General features: G+C 29.1%; 1 protein-coding gene across 2 annotated transcripts in view; it reads right to left on the bottom strand.

Annotated features, from left to right (window-relative positions):
- Positions 1 to 23,464, bottom strand: part of LOC143253056 (protein Obscurin-like) — a 253,949-nt gene that overhangs the window by 88,309 nt on the left and 142,176 nt on the right. For both annotated transcript variants that reach the window (XM_076506213.1, XM_076506214.1), the window contains exons 39-51: positions 22,752 to 22,921; positions 21,315 to 21,459; positions 19,751 to 19,920; positions 19,251 to 19,389; positions 17,952 to 18,127; positions 14,505 to 14,622; positions 12,064 to 12,239; positions 10,236 to 10,341; positions 9,760 to 9,938; positions 7,605 to 7,801; positions 2,841 to 2,993; positions 536 to 774; positions 250 to 375 (exon numbers count right to left, since the gene is read on the bottom strand). In XM_076506213.1, the coding sequence (XP_076362328.1) occupies positions 250 to 375; positions 536 to 774; positions 2,841 to 2,993; positions 7,605 to 7,801; positions 9,760 to 9,938; positions 10,236 to 10,341; positions 12,064 to 12,239; positions 14,505 to 14,622; positions 17,952 to 18,127; positions 19,251 to 19,389; positions 19,751 to 19,920; positions 21,315 to 21,459; positions 22,752 to 22,921 (2,094 nt within the window). The remainder of the gene's footprint in view (positions 1 to 249; positions 376 to 535; positions 775 to 2,840; positions 2,994 to 7,604; positions 7,802 to 9,759; positions 9,939 to 10,235; positions 10,342 to 12,063; positions 12,240 to 14,504; positions 14,623 to 17,951; positions 18,128 to 19,250; positions 19,390 to 19,750; positions 19,921 to 21,314; positions 21,460 to 22,751; positions 22,922 to 23,464) is intronic.

Below are 23,464 nucleotides of genomic sequence, written 5' to 3'. Positions count from 1 at the left end.
TCACTTCATTAAGCTTTAAAGAGTACAGCAATAACTGAAGCAAAAAGGTCATAAAAATAAAATGCAATCTTTTTAAATTGACAACTAGTAATCTTAATGTTTTTATTTCTGATATAGTCCAATTCACAAAATTTAGAAGGAGGGTCTAATAGATTTGCTTCTAAAAATCATTACTAGTCAAATGTATTTGAAAAATTTCAATGTAGGTCTTAAATATTTTTTAAAGATCTGTATAAAATTAGAATATACCATTTCACATCTGGCTGTGGAGTTCCAACAATACAAGCTGTAAACTTGGCTGTGGCACCTTCAGAAACTTCACAATCTCCAATCTTCTTCAAGAACTTTGGTGCTTCCTCCTTTTCTACTTTATCACTAAAATAAAAATTATCATAAATAATAGCTATCTATTAAAATCTCATACACACACAAGAAAACACTTGAACAAAATATTTTTTATTAAATCTTCTAATATAACTTGTGTAACGACTACTGTTGTCAAGTTTTACTACACAGATTTAGTTTTTATACATACCTAACCTTTACTTCAGCATTACATGAATCACTTCCTACTATGTTTGTAGCTCGACACTCATATAATCCTGAATCATTGATATGAGGCCTCAGGATGGTGAGTTGGCAAAGAGCATCATGTCTTTTCATATTATACTTCAAACCAGGTTCTATGAGACTTCCATTAAAGTACCATTCAATCTGTGGTTCCGGATCACCTTTTACTCGACAGGTTAGATTCAAAGGTTCACTAATGCAGATCTATAAAATAATATCAATATAAAATTTAGTTTGTCGGAAGTTTAAAATAATGCTATATACGGCTCAATAGAGATCAGCAATATAATGTTTTATGTTGTTTAAAGTAATGTCATACATAGTTTGCCAGAGATCTAGAGAATAATGTTTTCTACAGTTGTTAGTAGTTTAACATAATTCCAGATATTGCTTGTCAAAAATCTATTACATCATGTTTTATACAGTTTATTAGTAGTTGAAAGTAATTTTATATATAGTTTGTCAGAGATCTATAAGACGTTTTATGCAGTTTGTCAGTATTTTAAAGTAATTCCAAACATATTTGGTTTGTCAAAGATCCATAAAACGTTTTATACAATTTGTCAGTAGTTTAAAATAATTACATGCATAGATAGTTTGTTAAAGATACATAAAATAATATTTTATCTAGTTTGTCAATTGTTTAAAACAGTCTTGTACATAGATAGTCAGAGATCTATGTTTGAACAGTTTGTCAGTGGTTTCAAATAATCTCATATATAACCTGTCAGAGATCTACAAAGTTAATATTTTTCTTACACTGAAAACATATTTCCAATAGATACATACTTTCTGTCATAAATATCTCTTTGACTCATACTGCCCTCTATATATACACACATTTTTCACTTGCCACTAGCCTTGATATTACTACCTACCCTCATGTGAGATATCTGAATGCTATAATGCAATGATCATATAGCAAATCTCCACCAATAGGAATATGACACGACTTATATCATCACTAGTTCTCTCTCTTCAGTGAAGCCCTTAATCACTTTGAGATTGGGAAGTACATATAAAACTTACAACAGAAGTGGGGAGGTCATGTGGGAAATTTGAGATAAGGTAAGTATCTATTGCAAATAAATTTTAAGTGTAGGAAAATGTTAACTTCCAAGGCAGTTTCTTATCTCTTTTAACAAATAGCTAAAATCTCATAATGCATTGGTGAAAAGATGATCCCTCTTTAGAAAGCAAGCGTATGAAGAAAATAGGGCATGAGAATAAACTGAAGGCAACATGCCTGTAGAAGACTGCACCACTTCAGAGCCAGGTATACTCTTTTCCCACAAGAAAATGTGTAGCAACAAGACCACAGGCCATAAGTGGAAACACAAAGAAAAGCTATGCACAACTTTATGGTGAAATATGGAAAACCAAGAAAAAGTTCATAGCCAGTTGATCAAGAATAGGGTACCAATTTCCAGTCATCTTGAGGATGACAAACAGATTGGAATAAAAAATCTAGGAATTTTTGTTTGTGGTTCCATTGGATAGACAGCACGAGTTTTTGTTACATACAAAACCAGTAACATACAAAGTTACTGACATACATGTTGCATCCATTACAGTACAATATGCAAAATAAGCTCTTCTGTGTTTTAATACTTGTTTGTTTTTATTAGTACATTATTACTCATATTGGAGATTCACAATGTTTTATATGTTTCTTGCACATTTGTTAGAAAATATTTTATTGATTCTTTTTGAGTTTACTTGCTTTTATATAATATGTTTTACAAATTTAAAATGAAGAATTCATATGTTTGCTGGTGCTTGTTAACTTCCAGCCTGGTAAATAGAGTACAACACTAGAGAGTTTATGATTCTGTTTCAATAGATGAAGTGTCATTATTTTAATAACAATACTGTTTGTGGCACAATGCCTTCTTAGTTAAAAAGCAAAAAGTTCTATTCTGCTCAAAAATTTTAGAAAGCACTAGTTTTATTTATTTAAGAGTCTCAAACCTGGAAAATAGAAATTACAGTAGTTTATTTCTGTTAAGCAATTTTTTTCCTTTTCAACCAAAATAAAAAAAGTAAAATTATAGTTAATGTGAATTTGTAATTTATCAAAGTGATAATTAGTACATTATAAAATAAAAAATAAAGCACAACAGTGTATCCATATACCTATTCTGATATCACTCTTTAGGTAAATGAAGGTTAACAAGATAATAGTTTTCACAATAAATAAAGTTTATATCATGTTTTAAATATGTAAAAAATCACAATGACGTATGATATAATATTGAATTTAAACTCACATTTGTATTATATAATCGTTGGATAAATCTTGGAGGTATATGTGCAGCAACATCTGCCTTCCCTTTAATTCTTGCCTCACCCAATGAATTTGTCAACTGGCATTCATAAACCCCACCATGTTGTGGTTTACACCTTCTAATTTCAAGCACAGCCTGAAGTGTAAAGAAAAAAAGATATATATATATATATATATATACATACATATATTATTTTTTAATATGAGTTAATCTTCTGTTGTATTAATTCCATACAAACAAAAAATAATCTTAATTTAAATAACCTTTCATTAAACTTTCTAAAGAGAATGTACTGTTACCCTGCAACAACTTACACACAAAATAGAATCTTGTTCTATGTTACATTTTCATTTTTCATAGCAACCATGTTACATCATACACATTATTTACATGGTATTCTTTACATGCTGGTAATAACTGAGGATATGAATACAGATCACTGTTTTAATACCAATGATCCTTTTACCATTAAAATACTAATGAATGGTAAAATACATTGACAGAAAATTAAAAACACGTTCTTTTAATATAAGTAGACTATTCAATGCATAAATTAAACTTCATATAAACTAAATAAAAGTAAAACTAATATAGACATTTTACTTCAGAATTAAAAATCCATATACAAAGGTTTTTGCCATTTTTATATACTATGAAATAAATTCAACAAAATGTAAATAATGATTTACCATTTAACTTTCATTACTTTAAGTTTCTATGCAAAATAACTTCTTTATATTATACTATTTTTTATTTTCTCATTAATAAATTACAACATATATTGAATATTGAAATTATTATGAAGAGTTCAACTTCCAGTTTTGACGTTATCCTTGTCAGGACACACAATAGTTTTCTATATTTTTAAATCTAACATTCTAAGTTAGAAAGAATATGTTTATTAAGTATTTTTATTAAAGTATATCCCCCCACCTTATATCAGTTTTAACTATGTCACTTGAAAAATTAACCTTCTATTAATCTTCTGGCATATTCATCAATGCAAAATAATTTGTAGACATCAGCACCAATAGATGGAAACAGGTAAATGTTTCTTGTTCTCAGTAGCTTCAGTATTTGGCTAGTTAGGATTAAACTGTTACACTTAGTTTAGGTGGTAAAAAATAAAAATAAGTTGTAACATTCAGTGTTCATTTATTGAATAATATGGGAATAGATCGTTTGACTATGGGAAATTTCTACAGAAGACTAACACAGGGTTAAGTAAGAAAACACTAACCATGGTATATGTAATTTCTGATATTTATTAAGACACAGCATTGATACATTAACTATACGCGTTTGTTTGTAAAAATTGTCATAATAAAGAACCAGTACCTGGTACATCAGATGTGCATGTTAGTATATGATTCTTATGATCATAAAGTCACAGTACTGAAAACCAAAGGACATGTTAGTTCTGAAAATTGTAATCATTAAGACACAACACTGAACATCAATTGTGATAGTTTATGATACTCATTATCATTAACTTACAGTTTTGAAAATTAGAGCCTAAACTAGCTTCTGACATTTGATCATAAAGTCATAATAATGAAAACCAGGGAGAGCTAATTTCTGATACTTACCATTATCAACTAACAGAACTGATGACAAAGGTATGTGTTAGTTTTTGATGTTCATTAACCTTCTTCCAATGGGCATTCTTTAATACTATATTATTTATAACAAAGAGAAACCCAAGATTTTTATCTATTAAATAATCTATTACATGATATTGTTTTCACTACAGAGAATTGTCAATTTCTCTTTCAGTATAAGCTTTGCTCTGACAGGAAATATACTGATTAGCAAGGATGAATTTGTAACTGCTCTTTGTTGTACAGTTAAAAAGTAAGAAAAATTGTTATGATTATGGGACATTGTCTGTTTTTTCATGTTATAATTTTATGTTCTTTGGCACATTAGTTAATTAAATAAAGATTATTTAGTGAAACAGTACCATTAGTATAAAAATGTAGGGTTCAGTGTCATTAACAATGATAACACAAAACAAAGGCCCAGGTATTATATTTCTTGTTTTTCATGTATGACTAAAATGTATGACCTGTTTTTTTCTTTCTAGAATGACATCAGATTGTAACATGAAATTACATTTGTTTATCATAAATAACTTTAAATTTATAAAAATACACATCTGTTTCTACTTATATCTTATTATTATTGACTTCTGAACCATGTCTAACTCATATTCCCTCCACACAAATTGCAAATATTTTGGCAAACATGTAGCTTATGTTGCTGTATTGAGTTATGTAAAGTATGAGCTACTTGAAAGCATACTTTGTGAAAAAAATATGTATTATTAATACTCTTTATTTTACCTAATCTAACTTAAAAAGTTTCTAATTTTTACATTTTAGTTGCTTTTATAATAATAAATAAAGAATATACATGGAAAACAAGAAATATAATATATACCTGGATTTTGTATTTTATTTCATATTTGCTGTCAATTATCAATTAAACTTAACCCTACTTTTTATACTAATGGTACTATTGCACTAAATAATTTTTTACTTAAATAAATATTGCACCAAAGAACAATACACAAAAAGCAGACAATTTCCTAAAATCATCACATTTTTCTTACTTTTCAACTATATGATAAGAACCATTAAAATTTAGCTAAGTTCTTGTGAAAAAGAGAATGTGAAAGATGAGTGTGTCAAGAGAGATCTGATTTTCTAGTTAATGGCTGTGTAACCAAATAATATCAAAAGCTATAAAAATGTTTTGGTTTAGTGATAATAAAATTATAATGAAAAATTTATGTTCAGTCTAGTATTTCTCAGAGGTGGTAAATAAATTAAAGTTTAGGGGATACCTAGAGAATGAATATTACAGTTCTCATATTAGGAGAAATTGTGGACTGTTTTATACTGCCTTATAAAATTAAGAGCTTAAAACTTACACAATATTAAAAAATTAAATTATTAACTACATTTTGATGATAAGTTTATTCACATACTATTGAAATTAAGTACTCTGAATAAATTTTGAAGTTAACTCAGTAAAACCTCACGACATACACAGAAAAAGATGCTTGTAGTGAAAGGATTAAATCACAGCACTAAGAAGAAGTGTTTCTTAGTTCTTGATACTTAGCATCATTAAGCCACAGCATTAACACACCAACTGTGTGGGTATTCTGATATTTATTATCAATAAGTTATAGCACCAACAACCACCATCTGTGCTCATTTCTGATATTTGTTAAGTCACAGTACTGACAACCAGAATGTGTATTAGTGTTTGATTCTTATTTTCAGAAAGTTACAACACCAGAAACTAGGGCATTTTAATTGTTGATACTTACTGAATTATTAAATTAAAATTCAACTATTAATATATTTGTTATCATAAAGTCACTGTGTTGACAACCAGGGTGAGTGCTAGTTTATGATACTTATTACCATTAAGTAATAGAATCATTGATGAAAGTACATGTTAATATCTGATACTTATTATTTAATTACAACACTGATAAAAAGGATCTTTCTTTGTTTCTGATACTTATTACCATTAAGTCACAGTATTCTTACATAGTTGTGTGTGCTAGTCTCTGATACTTATTAAGTTATGGTACAGACAACCAGAGTTTATGCTGGTTTCAATACTTTTTATCACAAAGTTAAAGTACTTAAAATCAAAATGTATGTTAGATTCTGATACATATTATCAACAACTTACTACTGAGTTACCACAGCATGTGCTAGTTTATGATACATACTACATCACAGCACTGACAACCAAAATCTTTGCTAATTTCTGATATTTATTATTATGAAATTACAGCACTGGCAAGTAGGGGTGTTTTAGTACCAAATACATATTATCATTAATTCAGAGTATTGAATACAAGGGTATATTTTAATTTCTGATAGTTACTATATGTAAGTCACAGTACAAAAAACCAGGGTACGTGCTGGTTTCTGATACTTATTATCAGAAAGTTTCAGGACTGACAACCAGGTTCATATTTGTTTCCAATACTTCTTATTGATAAGTATCAGTATGGAAAACCAGAGTGTCTATTTGTGTCTGACACATACTATTTATTACTAAGTCATAGTAAAGATAAGCAGGATGTGTGTATTAATTTCTGATGAATAGATCACATCACTGATAAGCAGGGTGTTTGTTAGTGTCTGGTACTTAAGTAATTGCATTGACTAGACAAAAGTGTGTTAGTATTTGATACATATTAATTAACAGTGCTGACAATCAGGATGTGTGTGAGTGTCTAATACTTAAGTCACAACACTAAATAGCAGAGTGTGCAGAAGTTTCTGAAACATTGACAGATGAACTAACTTATTTATGAAATTTATAAGGAACAAATAAAGTGTACCACATTATGTAAAGTTCCAGTTACTTATAGAACTGCCATTTATTTTTCACTAGAGAGGGATATGTACACCATACTTTTTGTTCTAAAGTTTAAAATGTAAGAATTGGTTTATTTTGGAAGCATTTGCTATGATTATTTACAGATTACTGAAAGAGCACAAAATACATACAATGTATATATATAAGTATCGGTTTCTAATGTAGAACATGTCCCCTTATCATATCTAAACAGCACTTATGAGACATTACTGAACTAAAATTAATTTTTACATTTTAATAAACCACACTGCATAAAAGAAATATATAACTAATTTTTAAAAATACAGAAGTTTTCAGTAAACAGCTACATTTATGTTTATCCCAAAAACAAACCTTTTTGCCATCAAACATTTTACTGATGTTGTCAGATTCTGTAATAGGCAGATTGTTAAGATACCATTTAATTTCAGGTAGAGGATTTCCACCCACATCTGCTTCAAAGCTTATAATTTCTCCCTCTTTTACAAATACATCTCTGAATGAAGTTAGAAAGGATGGTGCAGTTTGAGGTTCTTTCATTTTCTCTTTTCCTTGAATACAAATATACAGTTTATAAACTTTTACAATTCAGCTAAATCTATATTTCCTTGGATAAACAAATAAATTCAGGTACTGAAAATTTTCAAACTGTTTAATACAAGACTTAAAATGCATTATTAATTGACAGAAAAAAATCAAGGAAGTTAAAGTAACAACTGCTTATTTTAGTACAGTGCTACTTAATGAGCTACCTGAGCTGTGTTCTCTTGGAGTTCAATCCTCTAATTTTAACATTATAAGCACTTAAACTTATTCAAGTCACCAGGGACATAAAAATCATAATGTCACTAATAACTTTAAATCGTCAAAAATAACGCTCATCTACCATTCAATTCACCACTTGCCATGAAGTTGTAATGATTTCTAGGAATTCTACCTCTCATCAAAATCTTGGAGACAAATACAGCTCAAAAGAACAAGACTAGGCTTCATGTAGTATATATAAAAATACAAGTTTACTTTGTTGAGTAAAAGAAACCTCAAAAGCATTATACTTATAAAATTCTTTCTCTAAAGTAAATAGTTAGTACTTAATATTTAAAAGAAAAATTTAATGGTATTTTTAAAAGCATTTCTGGTTATATTAGTTAGAAACAACTTAGAAATATTTTACACTTCATAGAAATTTAAGGAGATTACCTTAATTTTAGTCATGTGGAAAGAAGTATTAAAATTAATATTATGCATCTATCAGACTTTAAAATATGATTTTCAAATGAATCTAAAACTCAAACACTTTTGAATGGTTCACTTTTCTTATCCTGAAGAAGAATAATGAAATATTAAAAAGTGCTTGAGTTTTGTCTTATTTGAAAACCATTACAACTTCTGTATGTAATCCTGTGTGCTAACTTCTTAATCAGGTTTTAAAATATATTAGAATATTTTCTTTTTCCCATTTAGTCACACATAAAAAAATGTAAAAAAAAGAAAGTCAACTTCAGCAATGATCCATGTCATGTCATGAGAATCAAGAGAGTGGTTGGTATCTTCCATAGTCACCAACAAGCCAGACAACAACTTAACTGATACATTTCACAGGCAGCTTGCTAATTTTAGCAAAAACATTCTGCTGCAACAAAGCAATTGTAGGTAATAAGCTACAGGGCTATAATTGTTTTTTTCTTTTATAATTATTTAGTTATTTTTTCTCATGGCAATAAATAAAGAACAATGCTGTTTTCACGATACCCGAGAAGCAGGCAATTTGCATATAGATAGAAAAGTATTGAGCAGTTACGTTTCAGTGAATACAGAGGTAGCAAGGCTTATTTTGATATAGTTTAAAAGTTTTTCTGAATTGATACAGCAGAATGTACCTTGTTTTAATAGTGTAAAATCTGCATGTGCAATCATGAATTGACATCAATAAAAACTACATGGATTTTATCATTTGTCACCCAAGAACTAACCTTAAACTCTGGACATTTTTCTGGATAAATTTAAAAGTAAATGACACCATTTTCCTCTTAGTACAGAAAAACAAAATTTAATTCTTATTGTAATTCTTGTGCTAAGCAAAAGTGTTAAAAGTAATTTGTAATTTATCTATAAATAAGTCAATACTTGCTAGATAAGTTTTGGCAGTTTTATCTATCCCTTCTGTTGAGCACTTGAATCAATTTTACTTCATGTTTAAATACAGTTTTTGTACTTTTCTTCTTCTTCTTAATTACTACACTTTTCTTCTTCTTCTTAATTACTACACAGTAATTCATCTTAACAATCATTTAACCTTTAGTTTTCTTTAGAAAATAAAGCATTTTTATGTCATCCAAAATTCAACAATATCCTTGCCTTATCTAAACCATATGCAACAAATAATCACGTTTTTCCTTCTGCACACTAAACCCACAAGCCTATAACTTTCATGGAAATCAGGTAACTGTGTGAATATTCTTGAATATTCACACTACAAATTTAAAAGATTGTTTGAAAAAATCAATACCTTTTACAGTTAAGTTTCCATCAGAACTACATTCACCAAGAGGATTTTTAGCAATGCAGGAATATTTTCCACTATCTTCAGGGTGACAGGAAGAAATGATGAGAGACATGACATTATCAGGCAATTGTAGCACTTTCACATTATCTTTATGAGGATTTAGTTCTCTGCCATCTTTAAACCTAAAATAATTTTATAAGTAAGAAATAATATGTTCAATAAACATCGATACTCTGTCAAATATTTTAAAAATGTTTCAAAAACAAATAAAAATTAATTATTTAATGCAACTAATCTCATATTTACAAACAGACTGAAACTAGCTTCATACTTCTGATATTAAATGCAAGCTATAATCTAAAGTCATTAAATTAATATTATGATCTCAGTTACAACTTTACCTGGAGAAGGAGAGAAACAGTACTGTTTGAAAAAAGAACAAACCAAATATTGGATAATAAAGTAAGTTTAATAAATACCATTTAACTTCAGGCTGAGGGACACCAAAAACCTGAGCCTCTAGTTTTCCTGGGAAACCTTCAACAGCTTCAACATCTTGAAGTGGTTTTTTGAAGAGTGGCTGTTCTGCCATAATAAAATGAGATCATCTCTACAACTAAAGTAATATCTTGGGTGGGGTTATAATCTACAATGCCAAGATGTATAAATCAAAATAAAATTTGCAACAGAACAGAATTTTGTTGAATTCTGTAAAAAGTAGTAAAATATCATTTTCCAAAATTTAAAAAAAAGAAACTTGCTCTGAAACAATATGCGAGTATTATTAGACAAAAATTATTTCTAAAATGGCACAGCATTAAATAGGAAAATGATTCAAAATATAAATGTAAACAGCTTGGAACTTACTATGAATCAGAAAGAAAATACACAAAAATGACTTTAAAACGATAAAAGTTATGAAACACACATACTTGACAGAAATTGTATGAGGCCTTTGAACTTAAAATGAGATCAAAGGCAAGCAAAAACAATGTTTTTCTCCTAAAGTTGTAATACAGTGCTTTAGTTAAAATAAATACACATTCACATACAAATAAATATGGACTGAACAAAATATTTTTTTCAAATTACAAGAATATTAGATTTTTATTAAGTTAAGTATATAGTATGAGCATATACTATGTATTCCATCCCTTTAGACTGAAAGTATTTTTTTTTTAAATCATGTTGTTTATCATAGTACTTTTCTCAGAAGTATTAAGATGTTCAAGAAACTTTCTTAAAGAGCAATCAGTATCTAATCTGTAAGCCAAGCTACTCTTGTCAGTGAATCAGATAATAACTGTAAACAGTTACATGCTTAGTTTGTACATCTTCAACAACTCATATGAGGTACCTAACACAAAATATTTACTTTGGTATATTAAATGGTTGAGGCTAATTGGTATATTTAAGTTCTTGCTTGTGAAAAGGATCTCAGATTTTGTGTTGCTACTGCATTTATTTATGCAGTATGGACCAAATAGGTTTCTGTCAATACTTCCTTAGTTTACAGTAGTAAGAACTCTTCAAGTTTTTGCATTAGATTTGTATGTAGTTTTTCTTTTAATGTTCAGCAGGAGCTTTTATAGCTTTCATATATTGATTCTCAGCATCCTACACTTTCCTCGAGTATTCAGCAAAGACCTCTTGGTGTCAGTTTTTTTATTTTTACTGTTACAGAGGGTATTAAAGCTCTCACTTGTGTTTATGGTCACCATAAATTAATACAATGATTAGCATGCACTGTTATGAAATCTGCAGGCTTTCAGTCTCAAAGGAACATGAGCCTTAGAATGAAGTACATTTGGTAAAATCCTTGAGAACACTTGGATTTCTTAGTTTTAGTATAGTTCATTTTAAAGTGGTTTTGTTATAAGTTTATTTGGAGCTATATTCATTTGGTGTTTTCTTGTTTAGTTGAATTTAATGGTCAGAACATAGAATAAAAGGAGGGTTTTTGTATTAATGTTTTTATTGTAGATCTTTATTCCTGCATCTATTAAACACATATTCACTTCTTCTATTGTTCACTGTTTTGTAGCATACTGGGAGTGTATATTATCAAACATTTGTTTTCTGGATGTATTTGTGTCTTGATTTTTTCTTCATGATTTAACAGCTTCAACAGGAAGGGAAATACAACTAAAATCCATGGACCTCTTGTTGTTAGCAGGCCTTAATGCTTTTGCTGTGATGGTAGTCTGTGACATACTGCATGTATTATCCTGTATGTGACTTTTTAACATATGCACATGAACAGATTATTTTGTTCAAAACAGATAACAAAGGTACACTCTAACTTACGATCAACAATCAGGGGTGCACTACTTCTTGATTCACCATGGTGATTAGCTGCCAGAACAGAATAAATGCCGGTATCTTCTGGTTTCACTTTATCAAAAATGAGGGCTTGCGTTCCATCTGGCTTTTGCTCAATATGAATTTGATCATCTGGTTTTACTTCCTGGCCATTTTTAAGCCTAACAGTAAAGAAAAAACATTGAAAATTAGCTAATATATTCTGAAATTATACCTTTTCAGGAAAAAGTGCTTTAACTATATTTAAATAAAACATTTCACCATAATTTTAGATATTTCCATCTAGTTTATAAAACTTTTTATTTTACAAAAACTTGGATAATTATAGACTTTTCATTTAACTTCTCTTATCCAAAGCTGAAGTACTGTTACAGTTTTAATAGATATTTTTACTAACACTAAAAGTATTCCTATTTTTTCAGGTAACTATCTGATAACAACTCCCTAAATACATTTCATAAAATACTCTTGATTTAAACTAATTAAATATGTGTAGGACTTAAAGAAACTGAATTTTTTGATAAAATTATGATATACATGATGTTCGGAAAGTCACTGTTCAGTTTTGAAAGCAGCGATAACAGCATTCATTCAGTCTATTTCAAGCCAGCAATTGATAGTGGTGTTTAGAAACAAAATAAGAAGGATCCAAGCCTGTATTGATGCCAACGGGAGTCACTTTCAACATTGTTTATAATTGTCATTCATATTTACCTCCTGTATTCTATATTGAAACATGTCTATTAATAAATATATAAGTGCACAGTGACTTTCCGACCACCATGTAGAATCCAAATATGTTGTAGTACAATTTGATTCTTTTCTGAATTAAGTCTCTTATTAGGGTAAGAAATATATCTACTTTCCAATTAGAAGTTAAACTGTTTTAATAGTTTTAATTTATGTGAAATCCAGGGATTTGGATTTAATTTCACTCTGATTGCCATAAGAATGTGAGACAAAACTTTATTCTACCTCTTTGAAATCAATAAAATTGTTTCTTTTCTGTATAAAATGAAATACGTTACAAAAATAAGCATGATATAGCAATCATATGTATATCGTTTTGATACATGGATTCTATATCTATAGGTAAAAGTGAACTAATAATTCTTATATTTGAAGGAAATTAGACACAGCAACATTATTTACAAAAAGCAATCATGCCAGTCTTCTTACAGACAAAACTGTCTTGGCAATTCAAAAGGTATATCATTTTAATTATTGTTTTCGATAGTTTTGTGTTTATATATATACACACACACACACACACACACACATACACATTTACTGATAATTTCTTTTAAAACAGCTGCAATATTAAATCATGTGCGTGGTTGAGTGGCTTAAAGTTCAATGTATTTTATCTCAGTCATTTATATTGTAAGGTTAACAGGGCCATCATTCAGAATGTTCTTTAGAAACTTCTCGAAATAAGATAGGCAATAAAGTTAACATTTTCCAATATGATACCTTACCTCCTCTCACATATTAACAAGAATCCTACATTGAAGTGGTGGAGGGACCAATGCAAAAGTTACTAAACTGAGTCCCTTTGGAAGGTAGTCATGAAGCATGACACCATATACCTTGAAAGTATAGGAGTACACCCTTTCTGTACCAGAGTGTACTTTTTGTTCATGGTGAAAATGTGTCATGAAGTCAAGCATAAAAAAAAACATGTCCAGAAATAAAGTAAGGAAAATGGATATCACTGGTTAGATCACATTTGGAACACTGTGTTTAATCTTTGGCTCCTTACCCTAAGAAGGATATTGAATTATTCAAAAGAGTTCTGAGGAGGGTTATCAAAACGATGCCTGAGATTGAGGGGTTGTCATATGAGGGGAGAAAAAGATCTTTAAAACTGTTTTTGCTTGAAAATAAGAAGAGTTAGAGGGGATCTCATTGAAGTGTTTAAGATTGCAAAAGAAATTGATAATGTTGATGCATCAACATTTTTCATAGTTATCAGTGAGAATTATAGAAATAGAGAACACAAAAAATAGATTCAGGCAAGGTATAAAGCCATCTCTAGTTAAGAAAATTTTATTTTTTGAATGGAATGGTTGGCCTATAAAATGGGTTGCCTTCCAATGTTGTTAAAGCAGTAAGGTTTGAGTCAGTTTAAAGGAAAGCTTAAAAGATATATGGATGATAAGGGCTGCCTTTAATTTTTTAAAAATAATTTTAGTTTTGATTAGAGAATGGGATAACTGAGATGGACAAATGGGTCTGTTGTTGTCCCTAAACATTATGTTAATAAATTAACAAGAATTTAAGAAATATGTAAAAATCATATCAATTAAAAACTTGCTAAACAGTACATGTAAACAGAATTTGTAGCCAAATACTATGAGTTATGCACATTTCTTTTCAATCTATTACTCATTAACATATATATCATGAAAACAACATATCCATACCATTTGATTTCTGGTTTGGTATCCGATTTAATAAGAACTTCCCAACGTCCAGACTGACCTTCTGTGAGATTCATTGGTTTTAACAACTCTAAAAACTCTGGCTCTCTTTTTGGCAGGGCTACAATAATTAGTGCATTAATCTTCATTTAGCACAAATTATTAAGCAAATACCTATTTTGTTGTTACACAGTATAAAATATTAAAAATTTTATTACTATGCATCTAATTCTCATAAATATCAATAGATTGGTTGAATTGACATAAGCAATAAAAATAATAAATTAAAAGGATGAGGAGATGATGACCTTGATTTAAAGTACATTGAGAAAAGTGAAAATTCATAATTTTTCATAATATTAAATCTCTTTCTTAAACTTGGAACAGTGCACTTGAAGTTTTAGAGTAATTTTACTAAGAAATCTTAGACTAAAAATTGTTCAATAATAAAAATATTATAAATAGTCTTACACACATGAAAGTACATGGTGAACAACATCATTAATCCTTGACAAGGGTGGGTCAAAATGTGCATGTCCCATTCTTTGTAATTTAGAGTTACATTCAAAGTGTAGTTAAATTACTTTATGATTAATGTAGGTCAATAAACTTGGCATTAAAAGTAGCTTGTAAATAAAAACTTAATATTAAAGAAGTATTAATTACAAAAGCAAACACTTAAACAAATTCTCAATCTCCACTTTTTTGTATCTCCTTTTATTTGTCTGCTGTGAACTTAAATTCAAATTTAAAATTTACTTTCTTACATCCATACAGGACTTAATACATCTATACATTATACATACTTGGGCTGAAATAAAAACTTATAATATTTGTTATTTTGCTTTAATGATTTATATGCCATAAGCTGAAAATCTCATGCTATGTCTCTCTCAGGACATATTGTCATGAAAAATTGTGACATTTGTTATTTATTCATAACCATTAGTAGAAGACGATTTTAACCTACTGCTTTCTTTATTTTCATGATCCCTTTTGAGTTATTTTACATCAATTTCATAGTTGAATGTTGATGAGATTGCATCAACCACTAAAAGAAATATCTCAACCCACATATGCCTTAGTAAGAAAAACATTTAAACTGTAATAAATTTTGATACTGGTGTTTTTTTGCATGTAATATTCTGTGTTATAAGCTGCATATCTAAAATATATAAATATTAAGTACTAGCAACTTTTCAACACAAAAGCAGGCTTTGCTTAGAAAGAAAGGAAGAACAAAACTTACATATAACATCTTGTTTTTTATGTACATTATTACTTGGTATAAAAGTTACTAAATGTAAAAAGTATTATCTTGTTAGGCTGAATAAAAAAATTAAGTAATAAATTGAATAAACAAAATACTACTCAATAGCAAAATAAATTTTTGTATGCACAGCATGTTGTAATTCGATTAGCATACTGGTAACTCAATGTTATGCTTACACAAAGCTTCCCCACTGTGTAAGTAAATTACCCTGGTACTACTCTCTAAGTTACAGTAAAGCAATAAATATAAATGACCAAGAAATATGAATTGTATTAGTTTTGGCTGTAAGAATAAGTAGTGTGTTTAATTGTCTGTAACAATATGCAGTTACACTAGAATGTAAAAAGGGTAATTTATATTTACTTCATATTTTTTGTAGTAGTTACAAGGCTGGTCTAATGAAAAGAAGAAATTTGATTTTAACATGAAAATTATTTTGTACTCAAACTCTGACTTAATAAATTCACAAATGTTTGTTAAAAATAATTAAAAAATATGATTTTTTCTGTATAAAATGATTTTAATATTTACTAAAAGCTTGCCAAATTTTGTGGTGATACATTAAAATTTATATTGAGTATAGTATTACGGTTACATTGTAGTTTAAAGTTCAATCAAAATTACCAAGTCCACATATGAAGAGATAAGTTGCAACAATTGAGTACATGTTATTAACTTTTATTGAATTGAAAAGTGGTAGTGATATGTTATTTTCTGACCTATTTAAATTTTAAATATACTAGATTTAGCCAATTAAAATATTTTATATTTAATGAAATACTTCCAATTTCAGCAAAAAAACATTTAATTTAGGCAACTTTTAATATATAAAATGACAGATTTCAAAATAGTGTGTGTGTGTTTTCTTATAGCAAAGCTACATTGGGCTATCTGCTATGTCCACTGAGGGGAACCAAACCCTTCAAAATAGTCCCCAATACACAGAAAAACAACAAAAGAGTAGGTCATTCACATATACTGTTTTATATATAAACTGAATATACATGAATGAATGACTGCCCCTTCACATCGTTGAATGAGTATGGCACAGATATTGGGTGCTTAGCAGTACTAAGTACTAAAATAAGGAAAATAAATCTAGTACTTTTATTGATAAGCAGCAAACAACATTTTAACCTTTTTAAGTCATCTTCAGGTTAACAAAGAGAGAGTTTGCATCTGATTGTTGCCAGACACGCTTTAGGGACAAGAGTATAAACAGGTACGGAATTGTAGGGGTCGTTGCAATGGGATATTAGTTTATTAATTAGTTTAGGTATAAAAGTGTTCCTTTATATTAGTTTAGTTTTGGTTTTAGTTGTTGTATCAGTAAGGCTTCTTTGATTTTGCATTTGTTTCTCTACTTAGTTTCTCCACTGTGTGTTTTCTGTGGTTATACAACAACTAAAACCAAAATTAAACCAATATAAAGAAACACTTTTATTCCTATACTAATTAATAACCTAACATCCCACTGCAATGGCCCCAAGAATCCCGTGTCCATTTATACTCTTGTTCCTAAGATATGCCTGGCAATGGTCAGTTGCAAACTCCATCTCTGTTAACCTGAAGATGACCTAGGAAGGTTGAAACGATGTTCTCTGCTTATCAATAAAAGTGTTAATGCTCATACTAGGCATTCTGAGATACACTTTTATTTCAAGTGGGTTTCTTGTCATCAAGAAATCTAGTACTGTTACAAATACATCTTATAAATCTTCATAATTTAGTACAAATTACTACAAAACTCATAATTAAAAAGAGATTTAGGTGATGAGCTTGAAATTCTTATATAGTTTTTTATATTGTTAATTTTTTCATAAAAGTGGGTTCAGATAGCAATATTTACTACATACACACCTTTTCAAAGTTTATTCAATAAAACTGGATAATATGCATGAGTCATGAACTTTTATTCAGTGTCTCTAAAGATATTCATGGCACCCACACCCACACACACACATATATATAGACTAATAAGATATAACATAGAATAGCAACTCTACTTAAATTTGTTAAATGCAGAAAACAAAGATATGTAGTTTAGTACACAGTATTAACAAGTTTTAATAAATATATACTTTACGTACTTCATAAGTACCTGAGCATCACTGTATTTCAATGCACTATTTTTATTCCTTTTTCCAATCTAAAAGAATGCAACTAACACAAATTACCTGTAATGTCAACAAAAGCAAAACTTCGAGATTTTCCAACAGAATTAGATGCTACAACAGCATACTTTCCAGCATCTACTGGAGTCACATTCTCAATCAAGAGGCTTACGGTACCATTTGGTTCTTCTAGCATTATGGTATGTTCACTTGACAAAATTTCTTGGTTGTCCTTAAACCTAAAAATCGAAAATATTTTCTAACAAGCATAAAAATACAGGAGATAAGAAGCATGCACCTAACGAAATGTTTCAGAAGCATTAAGAAAAATTTACCTATAAACTTTCTAAGTTTCGTTTTTAAGCCTAGATAACAAGAAAATACTCCAAATGTTTAAGCTATAAATGTTATAATTAAAAAAAGTATCCCACAGTAGTCTAATACACAATGACAAATTATTATTGCTATGGTCTATGAATTATGTAAAACAATTAAGCAATCAAGAAATAGTCATATAATTAAATTGTAATTTTATTTTATACACACAAGACGACACACATCAGCATACAGCCATTATTTTAAACTCAAAGGAAGTTATTGGTATAAATATTCTTATGTGCCACAGATTAGCACATGCATAAAATTTGAAATATTTTGTGTGTTTGAGCAGTTATTAACATGTTTTATGAATATATTTCATACCAATGAAATGTTTATTCAATAATGAATAAATATGTTATAGTTAATGAAGCACATCATTAAGTGATAAGATTTTTCAGCAAGCAAATAATAATAAAAAAATTTCAAAAATATTTTGTTTCAGATATTTGCATATCTATATATATATATTTGGATATCTGCACTAGCTGTTCCTAATTTTGAACTGATAGAATAGAGAGTAGATAGCCCGTAAAAAAGATCTGTTTTCAGTTTTTGGGCTACTCTAATTGAATAGTGAGATACAGCAGTCACTCTTATAATGCAGAGCACAATTTATTTTAATTGATAGGGCATGAATTATGGACAATTAGATTCACCATCCCTGTACAACAATTACTAGGTCATGCATGACCAATTTGTTAAAAAAATATAAAAAGTATTATACAAATTACGTATAAACATACATAAACCTCTTACAATAACTAGAATTATAAAAGATAAAAGAATTTAAAATGTTATAAAACCATTTTACAGATAAATAACTTTCATCAGATAAAAATAATCTGCAATAAGAAAGGTAATGGTTTTCAATTTATTAGTTCTTAGAAAACTACAGAAGAACAGACCCACTTTGCTGAAAGTATGTCTTTAAAATATACGTTGTAAACAAAGATTTTAATTTAGTTAGTAACTGACTCATACCATCTAATGTTTGGTGCTGGATCTCCTATTACTTTTGCTTCCAGCTTCAAAGAATGTCCTTCTTGTAATTCAACTGGTGACAGAGTTCTTATAAATTCTGGTCTCTTACCAATTGGTTCTTCAATGATTTTTGGAACAGCTAGAAACATCCCAATGCTGTATTTTTACTTATACAAAACACAGTGAAATAATCATAAAAAGAAATATTTCAATGACTGATAAAAATTGATAAAAATTATTTATTATTGTATTTTTTTTACCTAACATGCCAGAAAAGATGCTCTTAGATTGCTAAGCCAGTCTTACAGTCCATTTCGCTTATCAATTAATTTTCCCAAAGTACTTTTCTTATGTCCTTGTAACAATACATATAAAAAGAAACAAGCAAATAAATATATTTTCAATTTAAAAACAAAATGGCAATGGTAAAGAGAAAACAATATTTCCATTCTTGCTATTTTGCTAAGAATATACTTGGAAATAAAGCAGAAAGAACTAACTTGTAACATTGGCTTCACTTTTTATTTCACCATCATCACTGGTGACAACTACACCAAACTTTCCAGCATCTTCTGGGGTAACCTTATCAATGAGAAGAACCACAGTTCCATCTGGTTTTTCAATTGGTGTAAAATGTTCATTTGGAGTTATAGCTTTCCCATCTTTAAACCTGAAAAGTAACTGTGATTACTTTGTAGTTTAAATGAACAAGTGACAAACATGCATATATAAATTATATGTTAATTAAACTTGGACTGCATTGTGTTTTTCTGTGGCTTTGACTTACATCTGGATCAATTTTATTATCATCTGCCAATTTTTAAAAGCACATAAAACAATCTTCATAACAGGAAATTGAGCAAGACAAGAGAAAATTCTGTCATTTTTTTTTAACCATCAAAATATTATTTCACCACATTGTTTCTATGCTTGGGATAATTATTTTATTGGAAGATTGAATCCTTGCCCAGTGAAATGTGCCTTTGAAGGAATATCTCAAAGATCAGAATCTGCCTTTACTTGAGAGTGATCAGAGTGCCATTAATTGAAAGGCAGTCACAACTTGTACTAATCTTCCCATTCATAATTCACTATAGAAGTTGTAATTTTTAATTGACTATAATAGCATTATTATATCTGCCATTGAAATAGCTGTCATAGATTGTTGCTGAACAATTTAAACCTGGATTAATTTAAAAAGAGAATATATTTCTAGCTTTGCCCATTTCAAGCTTTTGATTTAACTACCTTTCCATGGTAAAGATTTTTAAGCAACTACATATCCACTCGGATGAGAACCACAATGTTTTTGAGGTAACATGCACACCTATATTTACAACAAGATCATTACCAAAACTTGTACTCAACCGTCGTCCACACTGTAAAGAACATATCCTGTAAAACTTAATACACCCTTTTGATACATCAAATTTCTATCTTAACTATTTATTTAGTGGCAATTTCACATACTCTTTCCAGCCTTTCATACACTTACTACTAAAACACAAAATCTTACTGCAATTTTTCACATGGAGGATCCTTGATAACCCAGAATTAACTGTCATTAGGTATTTCAGTATTGGGAGAGATGACTGAATTGACACAATCTGTACTGGGTATGATATAGTATGCTTGCCTGTACTTATAGGCTTTATAAAGATTTGGCACTTTATGATAAGACATGAAAACAAATCATTTCATTAATTATCTACATGACTGCACTCTCATGCAAAACATATTTATAAGATAAATGTAAGATGTCTATATGTTATCATTTAACTTTTAAACCCTTTTTTCCTTACCATTTCCATAACTGTTTTCAATAATACTGTATATGTTATACCACACAACTAAGTGTTTAACACAAATCAGCTAATAATCTATACAATTAATATTGTATGTTAATACAATATTAAACCTCAAGTTTAATTTTATTAAAACTACTAATTAAATCAGAATTGTAGCATATGACTACATGTTACTAAACAACACTGCCTAACTACAAGAAAGGTTTTGTTGAAGGTTAATACAAGAAAGGAATCTTCTTCCAATACAGTTAGTTACCAATTAACTTTAGGTTTAGGTACTCCACAGATAACAGCTTCTAATTTTCCAGGTTCTTCCTCAGTTAGCAGTGCTGGTCTTAATCGGTGTTCAAATTCTGGTGTCTTAGCTACTAGTTTCTCAGTTTTCCTACTAGGTGGAACAGCTATAAAAACAGACACATAAGGCTGTATTAAACTCTATATTTTGTAGTCAAGAAACAAGCAAATGTATATTTTAGTCAAAAGTCATAAAGGATCAGTAGGTACATGTTATCTCTGCACTTTTTTTTGCTATGTAAATCAAACTGGTATAATGTTTTTCTATCAGTTATATTCAGTTCAGGGTCAACTTGGCAACACTTAATTTGTCATCAGACAACTTGGCGACAAACCAATATTATCACTTGCTGACAGACTTGTTGACAAACCAATATTTTGAATGTATTGGTAGTACTGCCAATAGTAGGCTAGATGAGTGCTTATGGCTATAAAAGTAAATTAATTAGCTCAACTTTTTTTGCAAGACATCAGCTTTTTTTACTGTATAAATCATTATTTTAGTTTTTGCTATAAGATATCTATAATACATTAAATTTTAATATTTTTATATTCTTTTCTTATTTTTTTCATTTTCAGAGTATAAATTCAATATTTTGCAAACTTAAATTACTTTCATTCTCTCAGTAAAAATTTATTTTCCAAATTTTCATTATGACTGAGTTTGTTAATTCACAATGTCTCCATTGTGAATTAAGCTATCTCACGCTCGATTTATTTACAATAAGGACATGAAAAGGGAGAATAACACCTATTGTTTCATCTGTATCAAATCATTACATTTTGTATTTATCTATTAAAATGCAACAAATTACTCATATATATCGTAAACCTGGTACATGTACATGTAAACATGCATGTATTCCATCTCATGACACAACTGTTGACAAGTTGATTTTTCAACTAGTTGTATTTTGACAGCTCATCCAGGCAACAACCTGTTTTTTGATATAATTCACTGTTGCCTAATCCACTGTCACTGAATTGTCCTGTCGCCGAGTTGGTTATCACCCAGTTGCCACTGAACCATTTTGTTCAATAAGCAACAGCCTTTCAAAAATCTATGCAGCTTGATAAGTAGATTATGTCTTTAAGACATTTCATAATCCTTTTTTATTTTACAGAAAAATTAACAGTGTATGAAATATTGTGCTATGTTAAAATACTGACATTGTTGCTCTAAATCGACTTTAAACATGGAGAAATGCACCTGTGTTATATAACAACATCCAAACAGAAGTAAACATGCCCAAAACATAAAATTTCTGGTTGTAAAAGACACAGATGTATGTATATATTTGTTCATTATTATCCCTCAATACACGTAGAAGGAAATGTGAATAAGAAAAGTTACACAAACGTGACTTTCCCAACATGACACACAAAATTTAGAACTTACTTGTCACATCAGCTTCATTTTTTATCTCTCCTTTTTCATTTCTGGCTACAATGCAATACCTTCCAGCATCTTCTACTGAGACTTTATCTAACAGTAGTTCAGCTGTGCCATCTGGTTTCTCAACGATCTTCACATGGCGACTAGGTTGAATTACTTTTCCGTCTTTAAACCTGGAAAACAGTTTTTGCTTGTAACATAACAAAAAGTAAACAAAACTATAAAATATCCTTTTAAAACCCATGTAATGACTTCACTTAATTTAGTCAATAATATTACAAGTTTAAAAATATTTATAATAAAAAACTATACATATATTCAGGATGGTTAAGAAAGAAATCTATCTCAAAATAAAAATAATATTTATAAAATATAAAACATTTTGTATAATTGTTTTGCCCAAATCCTTGAAATATCAATGAAACGTACTCAATGAAAAAAATGAATAAAGCTACTATAAAGTTTTAATTCATACAGTAAATTTACACTAGCTGACAGCATTTATTTGGTAATAGTTGTATATACAATATTCTCAAGTAACTTACTAAGTTAGTTAAAAGCTGAAATGATTAATGAATATAAAGGTGGCTTTAAAATAAAGTATTTTCAATGTTAATTTTTTACTTACCTGAAAATGTATTTCTGATAAGTATTCACTTTTCCATACATTTTAACTATCTTTCTTATATTCTATCAAAGAGATATGCATGCCACTA

The sequence above is a fragment of the Tachypleus tridentatus genome, chromosome 6 (assembly GCF_004210375.1).
Source record: "Tachypleus tridentatus isolate NWPU-2018 chromosome 6, ASM421037v1, whole genome shotgun sequence".
NCBI lineage: Eukaryota > Metazoa > Arthropoda > Merostomata > Xiphosura > Limulidae > Tachypleus > Tachypleus tridentatus.
Note: the sequence above shows the minus strand (reverse complement) of the source record. Positions and strands in the feature narration are given on the sequence as shown.